Source organism: Musca domestica, unplaced genomic scaffold (genome assembly GCF_030504385.1).
Source record: "Musca domestica strain aabys unplaced genomic scaffold, Musca_domestica.polishedcontigs.V.1.1 10, whole genome shotgun sequence".
NCBI lineage: Eukaryota > Metazoa > Arthropoda > Insecta > Diptera > Muscidae > Musca > Musca domestica.
Window position 1 is genome coordinate 11,417,855 of NW_026712115.1, and position 14,975 is coordinate 11,432,829.

Consider the following 14,975-nt stretch of genomic DNA (forward strand, 5'->3'; position numbering starts at 1 on the left):
AATTAAATTTAAATTTGTTCCTCTTATCCATCTATTGCTCTCATAAAAGACTTTATGTCGTAGTTTATGAGATTTAATTCAAATCTCGCAAAACATAAATAAATATTCTTTTTTAATTTTAAAACATATTCAACTTACATTTGAGTTATTTTAGATAAAGTTAGGATCTTTGCGTCTATTTGTTTAAACGTGGTCATCTCAAATGCTCGAGAATAGATGTTGTGTGTAGCCAGCCCACAGACCAAAAATGTTCAGAAATTACTTAAAAATTGGGTATGTCTTTGGTACTAGTAGCTCCAACGAGATTTCTCTCAGTTTCTTCCTCATCATCAATCTACATTAAATCGCCAAGAAAATTGAATAGACCACACTTTTGTTTCGTATATTTTATTTTGTATATTTGTTTATATCTCATATAAAAAATTAATACTTATAAAATCTTATACATATAGAGCACGCATCACATCTTCCTCGTTTCATTTCTTAATAGTACCTGGAATAGAAAAATCCTCAAGAAGCACAGTGCAATGCTTTTCTTTAGTTAATAAACAATTTACAAATTTTAATTACACGCTTCACTCGCAGACTTGTATGTGTGGTTGCTAGCTCACTACTTTAGAGTTATTTACACATGGCAGCTAATCGAAACTTAACCTAAGACTAAACAAAAATTAGATCTACTATGTATTCGATAATGTCCCTATTTGTACGAGTTACGAAATAAGGCAAAAACAAACATATGAGAACACACAAAGTACAGATCAAATCAAAATTCTAAAACAAATAAATTAACTTAAATGTATGCACACGAAAATAGTAACATTTGGTATCGAAATCGTCCTAAAATGCCTGACAACTCCTGCGGCAGCTACAGTTGACTATCAACACGTTCGCAGTGATGGTCTAATGGTGATGTTGTTCGCGTACGTTTGGACGTACTGGGTTTGTTTTGAACAAAGTAATTATTAAGGAAATAAAATTAAAACAAATTTGTGCCACTTTTGCAGAACAAAAACGGCGGGAGGTGTATTCACAGCTTTTTGGACTCGAGACAAGATCACAATGAAAATTGCATGTTGTCGACGTTGCACTTTCAGTTATCTTCGGTGTTAAGGTTCGATGTTTCCGTTACACCGTCATTCGACAGCTGAGCTTGGTGTACCAGTTTATCCATTTCCTCCTTTTTGGCACGCTTAAAGAATCCAGCTTTGTACATGCCATAGGTTATCAGTGCTAATGCCAACAGGCCACCGATAATGGCCAAAATTATGGCCCATATGGGGGTGCCGTATAGCTGATGCTTCGATATGATGTTGTATTCGATTTTCTTTGATATGGCCAAGGTTGAGCCGGTGGGGTCATTCGTTTTTTGAACATCAACATCGATGACTATCACAAAGAATTCCCACGGTTCAATTAGTATCTCATTGACTTCTTTCAAATCGACGTGATATTTCATGGTCACTGTTATGGGTTTGTTCCGTTTAAAGTCGTACAGAGGAATGACAGCACGAACACATTGTGTCATTTCGGGATCGTTGCAATTAAACACAATGGTTCGATTGACCGGCAAGGTACCCTTCAGATCTTCACCCAACAATTCAAATGATTTGGAGTGGGCAATGCGTGCATATTGATCCTTATTTGCAGTCAAAGCGGCAGCTTCACGGCGTCTTCTTCTTCGTGCTAAACTGGTTAGTATGGAATCTGGAGAAAAATTAAAAAAAAATCAATTTAGAATTTGTATTTACTAAAAATAATCCAACATCCTACCTCCAAATGATTCTTCTTTGACAGTAAACTCGCCACTGCTGTGCATTTCCACTGTCCGGAAATGACTGCTTCCGCTCTCGGTAATTACTTTTGTGTTGAATTGAGTCGAGAAACTGGACATTTTCTCAACAGCATTCATTAGAATTTGGGTATTGTTCAAATAAAAACTGACATCCTTGATTTGCGAATCGTACATGGCCTGCATGGTGATGTTGTTCATATCGATAATAGGTATGGTTTTCGTTGTGCCCGGTATGGTATAGGCCACGGGAATATCGAAAACAAGTTGCATAGAACTAACAGTGCTGGGACCGTTGCTTTTGATCTATAAAAAGAGAAAAAAAATGGTAATATTAAATATTGTGGCTTGAATAGGTTTTGTACTCCATAATAAGACATAGTTGGCACTCTTTTCAAAAAGAAGATGTCAGAATAAAAAAAGAATAAAACTTTCTATGTTTTATGTTTTCAATTTTTTTTCTATGTGTGCCCGACTTCTTCCAATTTTGTGTATGTATTTATTGTTTTAAAAAATCAAAACATTTTCAAAACCAATGATTGGAAGACGCGTACATTGCGGCTCGCGCATTAAAGCTATTAACCAGTTTTCGCATGAAATTGAAAGATTGAACAGTTTGGATTATATTTTTGAAGAAAATCCAGGCATTTAATTCATTTTCGAGCTATTTAACTTATTTTAAAAATAAGGAAATTATGAAAATAGAATGAAAACAACTTGTTGTATATAATTTTGAATAAGTCTGACAGGAAGGGGGCATAGCCTCAGGGCTGTATTTTTGTAGTTTTACGAAGCTGTTCTACCTCCTTATTGTACCAAGGTACAATTAAAAGGTACAAGGGCTACATAAGGTCGGCCAGGAAGACTACTTTTAACAACAATTTGACAATAAACTTTGAATTTCAAATCACAATTGTGATTTTGACAGCAAACTTATTTGTCAGATGGGCTTACTGACAGACCTTATGTAGGCCTTGGTAAGGTGGCGCTACCATTTGTAAAAAGTACAATAAAGCTTTTAATCTTAAAGATTACATAGAACAGATATTACTCCAAGAATACTTGGTACTCAAATTATTTTTGTTAGTTAAAGGTTTCAGATAAATTTCAAACCAAATTATGTGTATTTTTAAGTACAAAGTAGATATAAATCCTCCTTGCAGATAATGCTGTGGTGGAGTAGAGGCACATTATTTGGTATTACCTCCCTACTGTTTGCTACCACAAAGGTTTCAGTCATAATATTCAACAGAATTAGCTGAAACTTAACAAACCTAGTTAGCTAAAATTCGTCGGACTCGATTGACAAGTTGAACACATGCATTTATATGAATATTACCGAAATATATTGAGAGTACGAAAATTTTAAAGTTGAACAATTCCAGCATTGACCGAACTTACTTTCTTGTGTTCATTTTGAAAAAATATTTTTTTAGGAAATAAAGTAAATCCTTTTAATGTAAATGTGTTATTTTTTTTTTTTAAAGTCGATCATAAGCAGTTTTTTAAATATCTGACGTTACTCAAAACGTACAACAATGTGGTTCCAATAAATAAAAGCTGAAATGAGTCAATTTGTGCTATTCTCTCAGAAAACCACTGATGTATATCATCCAAATTAGCGCTATGTATAAGCGATCGAAAGGATTTATGCCGATTATACTGAAGTTTAAAATTGTGTGTTCTGAGTGAACTTATTGTCACGAAATACACATGTTTAGGAGTTTTAAAGAAGGTGAAATCTGTCAACGCATTTGTTTTCAATAGCACTTACCTCATAGACGTTAACAATTTCAGCGGAATTTGAGACTTCTTCCAAATTTATGTGCTTAGATTGCGGAACACTGCAAAGAAAAAAATAATGAAAATATGTGTTTCTTTAAGGTTCAATATTAATACTAACCCCACAGCTGAAATTTCAGTGAATTCCGTCAATGTGATAACATCACTGGCAATATTGTCTCCGGGTGTCTTTTCATTGCCAGTACTAAAGACCTTTGCCATTAGGACCATCTTCTCTCCCGAAATGTTGCTGGTATCGTATATCACTGTTATCGTATCTGAGGTACCATTGGCCATGTGATGGCCACGATTGAGATCACAAAGAAGCATCGAATCCTGGACATTGTGTTTGCAGTTTGAGGGTATTTTGGCAAATAACATTCGATTGGATGAGGTGATGTTGATTTGGGGCAAATAAGCAGTTTCTCCCCTGTTAACGACATCGTATGAGACTTTAAATGTCGGACTACTGCCCAAAATAAAGGTACGGCTAAAAATGGACAAATATGGAAGATAATATTAATCAAGATATCAGACATGAATCAAAATCCAAGAAAATACTTACTCTAATCTGGCTGTCATTTGCAAATCTGCCACACAAATGTCTGTATTGCATCCTGTGTTGAAAATTATTTTCTCCGTGGATATTTTGGGTTCGGCGGGATCCACGGCGGCACACGTTGTGCAAAATACTTTTGTGACGAAATTAAAGAAACATGCATAAAGTTAGATATATCTGAAAATCGAATTCACGTCCAAATGCATCCTTACCTTCAGAGTCCGGAATTGCGTGCACCAATTGATAGTGTAATTCCAATTCGATCGGCTTGAAGATGTCGCTCACACTGTAACGAACGTTGCAGTCAACCACTTTGCATTGAGTCGTGCTGGTGGCAGTTACATTGAACTGCAGTTCGTTGGTGTTTGTGGAAATAATGCGAACACGCTTGACCTGAGGATCAACCACAAAATTCAATGCCAAATCCTGTGATTGTACCGTTCGCGAATTGGTGGCAATGCTGTAGCAAATTGTGACTGGGAATGTTGTTTGATCGTGACTTATTTCACGGGTCTGTGAGGAGACTGTGGCCTTAATGCTAACAACGGGGTAGGCGTGATACAGATACACAGTTTCGGCATTGGGGGCACCAATGGCGAAATCATTATAGCCATTGTCATCAACGTCTGATCCTTTTGAGAGGCCATGACCAAACATGGCACTGCCGTAGGTCAGCTGCTCCGTTCCGGGATAATCCAATCGTTGGGTGGGCTGCTCTCGCAGACCGCGTTTACTGCCCATATACACAAATACAGATCCGTTTCCAGCAAATGGCGCTCCCACAGCAATGTCATTGTAACCATCAAAATTAATGTCGCCCAATTTGGTGAGAGTAGTGCCAAATCGGCCTTTTCCATGGAACGGCGACGTGATCAATTTGCGTTCGAAATATAACTGTTAAATAAGTGTGGCATTAAAAATAAATTCAAATCCCAGTTTTTCAAGAGTACAACTTACGTTTCCTTGGTTTATGAACACATAGATGGCGCCATCATCGTAGGAACCCGTGATTGTGTGTTGAGGTGCCGAAACAATAACATCTGTGAGATTATCGCCATTGATGTCTTCGGCAAGAACGGCATAACCAAAATATTCGCCGAATTGTTTTCCCCGGAAGACAAAGTGTTTGGTTATTTTATATTTGCTGGGGTAGTCAAATATATAGGCCTGAAAAAAAAAACAATAAATTAATAGGCGACTTTAGAGCAACACCACCAATCAATCTCACCTCTCCTGACTGTTCGTCTGCCTGAGGAGCCGATGCCACATACAACAGTTTCTGAGGATTGTTTGAATCGAAGTACCCAGAGTCTACGGAGTAACCGAAGTAAGAATCACTGGCCTGATTGAAATTTCTCGGCTTAGGAATATCTGTTTCATAGGACACACGGATTTGTCGTGCAACTCGTGACACACTGCTGGTATCACGTCGACTCAGACTTGGTTCATCGATATATTCCCTTTTGCGATAACGTATTACCGAACCTCGCCACTTATGGATACCAGGAGCTCCAATCAGGAATTGGTCATTGTCCGCTGTCACGTGGACACTAAGACCCTGTTCAGCCAACATATAATAATAATTGCGCTCACCGTCATCGTCGACAATTTGGTCTATTTTCGCCCGCAGTGGCGAAATCGAACGAACGTTTTGTGGTGTGGCCGATAATGTGTCGTTTATCCAATAGCATTTGCCATGCATCATGTACTCGAATACCGTGGGTGTTATAAATCTGGGAGCACAGACAATTAGTTTATCCGTGTCCTTGGTTCCGCCGTCCATGGCAGCTCCCATCCACTGGAAATCACGTTGTTCTGAATCATATGTATAATCACTGTCTTCGATGTTAATGTTTCCCCGATTTTCAAACACGAACGGGGCACATTGGGGCGTGCCATTGATGGTGCAGCGATACACAGCACCAGTTTCATTGATTTTTCGCTGTGACTCTAATGTGGACTGGGCACGAGGTGCACCAATAATTAGGCTAAAAAGAAAACAAAATCGAAAATATTATTTTTGACGGAATGAATTAAAATTTTGTGCATAATTTATATAAAGAGTCATTAACTATAGTTTTTTTTTTTTTTCAAAAGTGGCAGGCAAAAGTCATATTTTCATTTCTCATACAGGGAGAACATTTCTTTCGTTTGACTATTACGAAGAGTAGAGGTGGAAACTTTAATTGCTCCTATATTTAATAAAATAAACTGCCAAGTCGTTTTAAATATAGCAATGAGCTATTTTTAAGAGGCTGCATCAAAAATATACTTTTACTCAAAGCGACCTTGAGAATGAGGGTACTAAGTAAAAATGTATTCTTTGGATCTTGCTATAAGTTGTAAACTTAAAAGGCTAATAGTTATTAACTTCATGTAACTTTATTGTGTGCTGCTTTACTGAGGTCTATGCAATTGTAGAAAAATCGAGATCTTGTGTTTATAAATTGCGTCAGAAATTAATTGCGTGAAATAACAATAACATTTCTATAAAATACTAGCTGAACCCGGCGCGATTCGCTACTCCTTTCGCTTTTATATGCATTCAAAATTTTATATGTAAATATTTGTTGGTTTAAAAAAATTAATAAAACAAATTCAAACATTTAAAAACGTAATTATTATAATACTTTAATGCGTAAACAAATAGCTCGGTCTACCAACCCGTGAACATGCCAGGAGCAGCTGACCATGAAAAAAGCAGGAACATGCCAAATTTAGTCCGCATACACGAAGGGTTTGTCCTTCGGATTTATTAATTTCATAGCAAATGCCAAGCGTGCAGGAAACTGTAATCTTTTGAAGTTGATTGACATTTCTGTTGCAATTACAGAATTCGAGGTAGCAATTCCCCGTAATATATTTCTAATTTATTTGACAAATTTATTATTGTAACCAAATTCCGCCACACATTCTGAATTTTATTAGAATCGGACATAAATATCGTGTTTGGTACATAACATACATGAGAACGGCCGAAAAAATATATATATATGGAAGATATACCCAAACCTCAGCCGATTTCAATATAACTTTGTAAGTTTATTTCAGTACCGAATTTAGTCACTCATGCCGAATTTCATTGAAATCGGCCTTACGTTTCGTTTTTGGTGCATCATGTATGTATGTTCGTTTTAAATTCCGTTACGCATTCCCAATTTAATAGAAATTAGAGATACATATCGTGTTTGGTGCATCAAATACACGAAATCGGTCGAAAATATATAAGGGAGCTTAAACCAAATCGAAACCGATTTCAATATAATTTGGGGAATTTATTTTCTGATCATATCCTTTCATTAATTCCAAATTTCATTAAAGTAGAACATATCATAAAATACGAAATCGGTAGAAAATATATATGGGAGCTAGATCCAAATCTGATTCGATTTCAATATAATTTAACAAATGTATGTTCGTTTTAAATTCCATTACACATTCGAAATTTCATTGCAATGTGGCACCCACAGCGTGTTTAATCCATCAAATACATGAAATCGGCCGAATATATATATGAGAGCTATATCCAAATCTTAACCGATTTCAATATTCAATTCGGCAAATTTATTTTTGTTTCAAATTCCGTTACGCATTTCAAATTTGGAGACTGTATCTGTAATCGGTCATATAAAATCTAAATTTTTTGGAGGTACAGGGTTGTCCATATTCGACGGACCCATCTGGCAACGCCATAACTTTTGACAGAGATGTCACATCGCTTAATGACATACCGCGTTTGAAGCGTCAGTCCCAGCAGATTTTTACAATGAACCAATACACGCCACGCGAAATAGTTGAAATTTACATTCAACAGAAGAAGTCAATTGTGAAAACTCAACGTGCTTTTAAAACATTAAAAAATGTGAGAAGTACGCCTTCTAAGAACACCATTAAGCGTTTATACGAAAAATTTTCGACTGGTAAGGCTCTTTCTAATCCCAAGAGGCCATATAAAAGTCGACCAAGGCGATCGGCCGAGAATATCGCTGCCGTACGAGCCAGTGTTGAGAGGTCCCCAAGAACATCCCAAAAAACGCCGTTCTTAGCAGTTGGGCATGGCTCGGTTCACTTTACAACGGATTATTCGCATTGATTTGCATTTGTTCCCGTACAAAATTCAATTGACGCAAAGAATGTTGCCTGCGGACAAGCCTCGTCGATTGGAATGGGCCCAAAGAGTTATGGGTCCGTCAATATGGGCAACCCTGTACATCCGATTCTGATGCTATATATCCAGTCCCAAGTGGAATATCCATGGCGATGTTGTAGTATACTTAGAAATTTCCTTTATATATATAGATGCACATTTTATGTCCCAGTATATTTTGATATGCCCGAAATCAAATGGGCTTAAGACAGAGAGAGAAATTAATCTGGGTTTTAATTCATTATTCTCTGACCAGCCTTTTTCATATCTTGATTATTGAGACTCCATCCGCCGATTTATACTTTAGCACTTCTCTTTTAAAGGAAGAGAACATACAATGACAAATACGATTACACTGAACATATACGTTAACATGTCACTCTAAAGTGGAATTCCAAACCAATTAAACATTAAACATTATCTATGTTTTCTTTTTTTGTATTAAGGTAGGTCAATTTCAAATTTGAACTGCCCCATATTTAAATGTAGCTCCCATATAACGGTTCGGTACGATTTTATCCATCATTTTATACGAAGAGTGCTAATATTTGCGGTTTTTATGGGATATATTTTCTTATTCCAAAACAAATATAATTTTTTTAATTTGTATCGGCATTAAATGTGCTGTGAGTCAGAGTTTTTGTGGTGTTCTGTTTTTTATAATTAACACTGAATGAAGACCACTGATACGAGTATTTTTTGTTATTACACCGACTTTGAAAATATTTTTTTTATTATTTTTTTCCTATTTTAAACAAGACTTCTATGCAAGAAAACTTGTATATATTTTTGAAACTTCTTCTTCGTCACATATTCGTTCTGTAAATAAGATCGAAAAGGCCAGAGGTAGCCACGAACAATCCGTTTGATTAGAGTCCAAAATTTTGGGAATAATTGCTGTTGCATAGTATTTTTATAATACCATTTGCCACCAGATATTGTCATCCATCTGTTTTAAATGGTATGGGCTTTATTATTTGTATGAGATATATATTGGTTTCAATGCTAAATTTAGTCAGTTTCCCAAATTATTAATTGCTACATAAAAAGTGCGCCTGTTTACACGATACTTGAATGAGTAATATCCACATTGATCTCTGACAAAAGAAGTTACTGAGTAAATCTTACCAGCCCCAGGTAATATGTTTTAAAGAACTCCATTGTGTCCATATTGCAAGTGTGCGACAACTGAATTATTATAATTTACATATTCGGCTCATAATCAGGAAACTAGTGAGACTTATAAATACATGTATGTTTTATGACTATTTGGCGGCTCTTTATTTAAATCGGAGCTTAACAAAAGCTTCGGCTATAAAAGAAAACGTCATAAAAATACGTTAAGAAAATTATAACACACGTACACACCAAATTTAGATGCAGTAGAACCCTTTGTTCCGCCTGCTGCGGCTGACCAGTCGGGGGAAATGGGCTTGCAAATGGTGAACACCATAAAGAAGTATGAATGTTTAATTTGTAATTAATATTCCATACGCATTCAGTCACTGTCTGTCGATGTGCTGACCAAAAATGTTTTGGCCATTTGGCATTTTAAAATCTCATTAATATAACAAATTGTAAGGATGTATTAAAAAATACTTAATATTTTCCATAAATAAAAAAAATATGTTAAAATTGACTGGTATTTAACTGTTAACAATTTGGGTGTGTGCGTGAAGCGGTTTGAGAGGAATTGGGATTGCGTCACAGCCAACATGCATATATACGAAGATCTGTTTCTTCACTCTGACTAATTCTAAGCTGGACAAATCACTTTAAGGTGACTAATAAGAAATTAGCAAAAAAGACAGGGTGTCATCACTATTCATCATCATCATCAGCATCCATGATTCAAACTTACCCCAGCTTTCTTAGGCTCAGCGTAAAACCAAAATATGAGGACTCATATTTTGGAATAAATGTGGGCAATTGTGGTTCCCGAATGACGGCATTGGGTATCGGCGACAAATTATAGCACTCCGATACACTGATAATATTACACAAAATCAGTGTTAGAAACACGCTCAGGGGGCCAATTAAGCGTAACCGGTAACATGTCAGCGTTAACATTTTCAATTTCTTCATTGGCTTGTTTTTTGTGATTTTAAATGTTTTATGACACAATTGACACACACACACACACGCGAACCTAACGTAATAGGCGTAGTTACAACCACAAATTGTTTTTCTTTTTCTTCTTCTCCTTCTTGCGTTTTATCGATTCCAACCGTGAGCCAAGGCGCGCTTTAGGTTCTTGGCAACCCAACCCATGAAAAGCAGAAATCAAACTAAAGATGCTGGACTCAATGCTTGGAATGGTCAACCGAGCAGACAATCAACTACTGCGGCGAACATTTGTATATTGATTTACGTGTTTATGTTCTCTCGCATGACGTCGTCGGCCAAGAGAGTCTGCTAAACGTATGAGTAATGAAAAAGTCTGTGTCTAAAAGCTTACACAAAAACCGGTAACACAGTCCGTGTTTGCTTAGCCACAAGCTCTCTATCCTCTCAGTTAACTCCAAGTTGTGGTTTGATATGTTGCGAGTGATCGATGTGGGATCGAACGCTTTCAACTGTTATTCACACTCTGGGTTTTAGGTCAACTAAAAGCTAAAACCTTGTCATACACCCTCCCATCCTACACTGATGGCGGGCAAAACCACTCAAAAATCAAATGAGTCCAGCTGTTGATTTGTGACGGGTGGTATGGGTGTTTTTTCTTTTGGTCTGGCATTGTGGTTTTTTGTTTACAAGTGTTTGTTGAACGGACTCTTCTCGTTTGTTTTTTTTTTTCTCCTTCTTCTTTATGTTTGTTTTGATTCGATTGAAAAAGTATTTGAGAGATGTCTCACAGCCGAGTACTTGGAATATGGCATGAATCACCTCCTTTGTTGGCTTAGTCTGTTGTTACAATCGAAACGTAAAATTTATGTTAATGCCGCATCGAGGTATCTGTGTGTTATTAATTGACGTTAGCTTGGATTACCATAACTGGAAAGTCGTACAAATTCAAAACCAAACAAATTATGTAAAACAAAAATATTGGAGAAAATGCTCCTGCAGTTAACCCCCATAAAATAGTTCATTAGATTTAAAATATCAGATATGCAAAGCGAATGGCGGTACCAAAATCCATTTTGTTTGCCATGTGATTTATTGTGTGTCGGTAGATTTTTTGCTTGCTTTGAAACAACTGCCATAAGTAGTCGATAGTAAATATATGTTGCGAAAAAATCACTGATTGATTAATATGTTTAGAAGAACTTTCCTTCCTCGTTTTTGCACAAATACACAAGCAGCTTATATAACAAACGAATTGATCGGTGCTGATCACACAATGTTTTATAGCGCATCAGAACAATTTTTTTCTCTTGCAAAAAACCTAAATATCGTATTTATTTATTGGGTTTCCAAAGGAGAGGACAATAGAGTTCAAGTACTTATTTCTTAAATACCAAAATTGGTCTTTGTGACGTAGGCATCCCGTAGGCCCATTCCCGGCGAAGCGCTTGCTTGAGGTGATCGACACTTTGACATTTTTTAGTGCCAATCTTGGTTTCCAAAATACTCCAGACACAATAGTCCAACGGATTGGTATCCGGAGACGCTGGGAATGAAGCGCGCGCTTGAAATGAAGCGTAAACCGTCATTTTGTAACCATTCTTGTTCAGCATTTATTCTGATGCCGCGGTCGATTAATACGAGCGCAAAGTGACCATCGACTGTTATCACCATCACCATGACCGGCGTTTGAGTTCTGGTGGCCAACCGAAGGTGCACATTTTCAGCAACTTTTTCGAATTTCAACGGCTTTACCCCGAGCTCATTTTTTAATATTTTTCAAATGGAATATTGCGATATGTTCAGCTCACGAGCCATTTTTCGGCCACTGCGATATTAGTTTCGATCAAGTCGCTTCTTTACTTTTCGAAACATTTCTGCTGATGTTGCTGTTCCTTCCGTCCACTTCCTTGACGTAAGGCTACGCTACCAGTATCACGGTAACGAGCGATGGATGATACGAGACACAAAAGATTTATTCACATTTAAATGCTGGAGTGCTCTAACGATAACCACTTGTGGTTTTCCATCAAATATAAAGAAATCACACTATCACGCTTCAATTCCATCACGGATAACCTTTTTTTCTGGAAAATTCGCACCAAAATGCTTTTGTAAGCTTGTAAACAATATAATAAACTGTCACTGGAATAATTTTTACAGTTGTCAGACGAGTGGCTTAGAAATGACAGCAGTCTGAAGTTGGTTGCAGTTTTTTCATCTCACCTTGTACAAGGAAGAAATTAACCTAGAGCTGCGCTTTCGGTTCAGATATTTCTATAACGTCTTTGCACAAGTTGCAACCGATTTGACTTGTAAGCTATCTGTACGCCGTAATATACACCCAATATTTTTGCTAAAATTTGTTCTGATTCAAATTGAGCTGCTATTCCTTTCGATTTAACCGTATATGCAGAAGAGAAGTAATGTGACAACAAATAAATTTATAAATTTTAGTCAACATGTTTCCGGTCAGTAAACACCAATTTTTGCTGACTGAAAAATTACATACACATTACGAAAAGTTGCAAGAAAAATCTGAGAAATAGGAAAAATACTTAAGATCGGAGATTTTCGGCATTTTTATAGACTCCGACAGAAGGAAAATTGCTCAAGTCTGCGTCCCAGGCTAATACATACGCATTGAGACTTTGGAACTGCTTTAATCTGAAATTGAATGATCAAATATAGGAGATATATCTAAATTTTTAGTTCGGGGACGCCTATATCAGGACCCATTTATCACATTGTTTCCTAGGTTCACCTTGAACGAATGACAATGAAGTGGTTGGTTCATCATTTGAATAAAATTATATTGAATTCCAAATCAACGTTATAGTGTTGAGGTCACTTATAGTGTTTACATTGTTTTGTGAAGGTAAGAGTGCAGAACTTGCATGTATCAAAAAAAACATACATAGCACCATGTTCCCCCAGGTGGTGGGGTAGTATATTACTTTAATTTTATGTTTCGATATATTTTTGCAGAAGTATTGATATTTCCCCAAAAATTCATATCATCCTTATTTTAGAATATTCAATTAAATTTGAAAAATATCAGCCCTCACAAGAAGTTAAGAATCAAATTTACCAGTTTTTGTAAACCCATTCGATTTTTTCCAAAATTATCTAATATAATGACTGCCGGGCATAACAAAATCAAACTCATCGCCTGATGGCCATCATAAATTATGATCTAATATATTAATGGCTTTTTAAATGCTGGTGCTACCGTCGAGTCTACTCATAATTGTATCCATACCTGAGTTCACAAAGAACGTAAAAGTAAATGATATTTTGTGTAGCGTTTGGAACAAAAGTAAAAAAACAATCCTACGAAGAGAAATGACCTTAAAAATAATTTACAAATCAACTCACAAAGATAGCACCATTCGCCAGGAAATTCAATTAAAATTTATATTAAAAATGATTGCCAAAAAATGTTTACAACCATAAAAATAAAACAAATTTTGGGTGAAAGTCATGAAATATTGCTTCTGTCTGTATGACTTGGAATTTTATCTCAATGACTACAAGATGACTTTCTTAATATTGTACGGAGACAACAGAAAACACTTTCAGCCCTTCAACCAATTTCGAATTTGCTCAAAGCCAAATAAATGCAAAAAAAATGGTCAACAAAACAGTTTGCCGAAAATAAATAACAAAAAGATTTTTTTCATGATTTCACTCGCAGAGGTGAGACAATTTTGGTTGTGTTGTTGTATTGTTTTTTTTTTTTTTTTTTGGATTATCTCAAACCTAAAGTTTTCTATTTTATGTGCGGTCCGTCGGGCGTTTAATGAAGAGAGAGCGGGATCGGGCAACGTTAATAGCACAACGACAATCCAAGTGTTAATTAATTTAGTTCATTAAATGAGTCATTCACGCGATATGCTAAAAACAGAATAGAAAATAATTGCTATAACAACAAAGGAACTTAAAAAAGTAGAAACGAAAAAACGGTATGGAGAAAAAACAATAAGAGTTTCAATACCAAGAGACGAATAGTAAACAATGGATCGAATAACCAGTTTTAAGTTGCTCAGAACTCTTTGAAGAAATCAGTCTTTTTTATTGGCTGTCAAATTTTGAACAGACGTGGACAGTAAAATAGCAGTATAGACAGATTTTTAGTGACTTCAAAACATATCCATATATCAACATCTTTAGAAATCTTTTACGAGTATTTATACCTTACAACACAACGATTCGAAATATTGGTACTACGATGTTATGTAGATATTCCTATCTCGCCGAATTGAGTCGATCTAGCTGTATGTGCCCGTCCGTCTGTCCATGTTAATTTCTAATCATGCTACACGTCTCAATTATGTATAGTCCTATCCTCAGGAAATTTTGCATGGATTTCGGGTGAGGGTCAGAATAGGATCCTATTGTTGGGAAAGTTGATCGCAAAATATGATGAAATCGACCAAAAAGTGGTGATTTTGCATTAGTTCTACAGATAAAAATTATAGACTTATTGAATCATAAATTTGCGTGGGTTTAAAGTTTAGGATGAGGCAGAAGACTACCATTTTGTGTGGTCGTCGGCTAATATTTAATATTTCATTTTTGTTTGAAAGATGACAAACGCAGAAATGCCATTCAAACCCATTTTGTCGTGG

General features: G+C 36.2%; 1 protein-coding gene across 2 annotated transcripts in view; it reads right to left on the minus strand.

Moving 5' to 3' along the window:
• Positions 1-547: 547 nt before the first annotated feature.
• Positions 548-14,975, minus strand: part of LOC101890688 (integrin alpha-PS3) — a 36,698-nt gene continuing 22,270 nt past the window's right edge. The window contains exons 1-9 of one of the 2 annotated variants that reach the window (XM_005191999.4): positions 10,142-10,699; positions 5,362-6,121; positions 5,091-5,300; positions 4,346-5,027; positions 4,140-4,266; positions 3,696-4,064; positions 3,567-3,636; positions 1,774-2,098; positions 548-1,707 (exon numbers count right to left, since the gene is read on the minus strand). In XM_005191999.4, coding sequence (XP_005192056.1) covers positions 1,094-1,707; positions 1,774-2,098; positions 3,567-3,636; positions 3,696-4,064; positions 4,140-4,266; positions 4,346-5,027; positions 5,091-5,300; positions 5,362-6,121; positions 10,142-10,365 — 3,381 coding nt within the window. In that variant the 5' untranslated portion in view covers positions 10,366-10,699 and the 3' untranslated portion in view covers positions 548-1,093. Of the gene's footprint in view, positions 1,708-1,773; positions 2,099-3,566; positions 3,637-3,695; positions 4,065-4,139; positions 4,267-4,345; positions 5,028-5,090; positions 5,301-5,361; positions 6,122-10,141; positions 10,700-14,975 lie in introns of those variants that run through there. The other variant, XM_005192000.4, reaches the window with a different exon arrangement.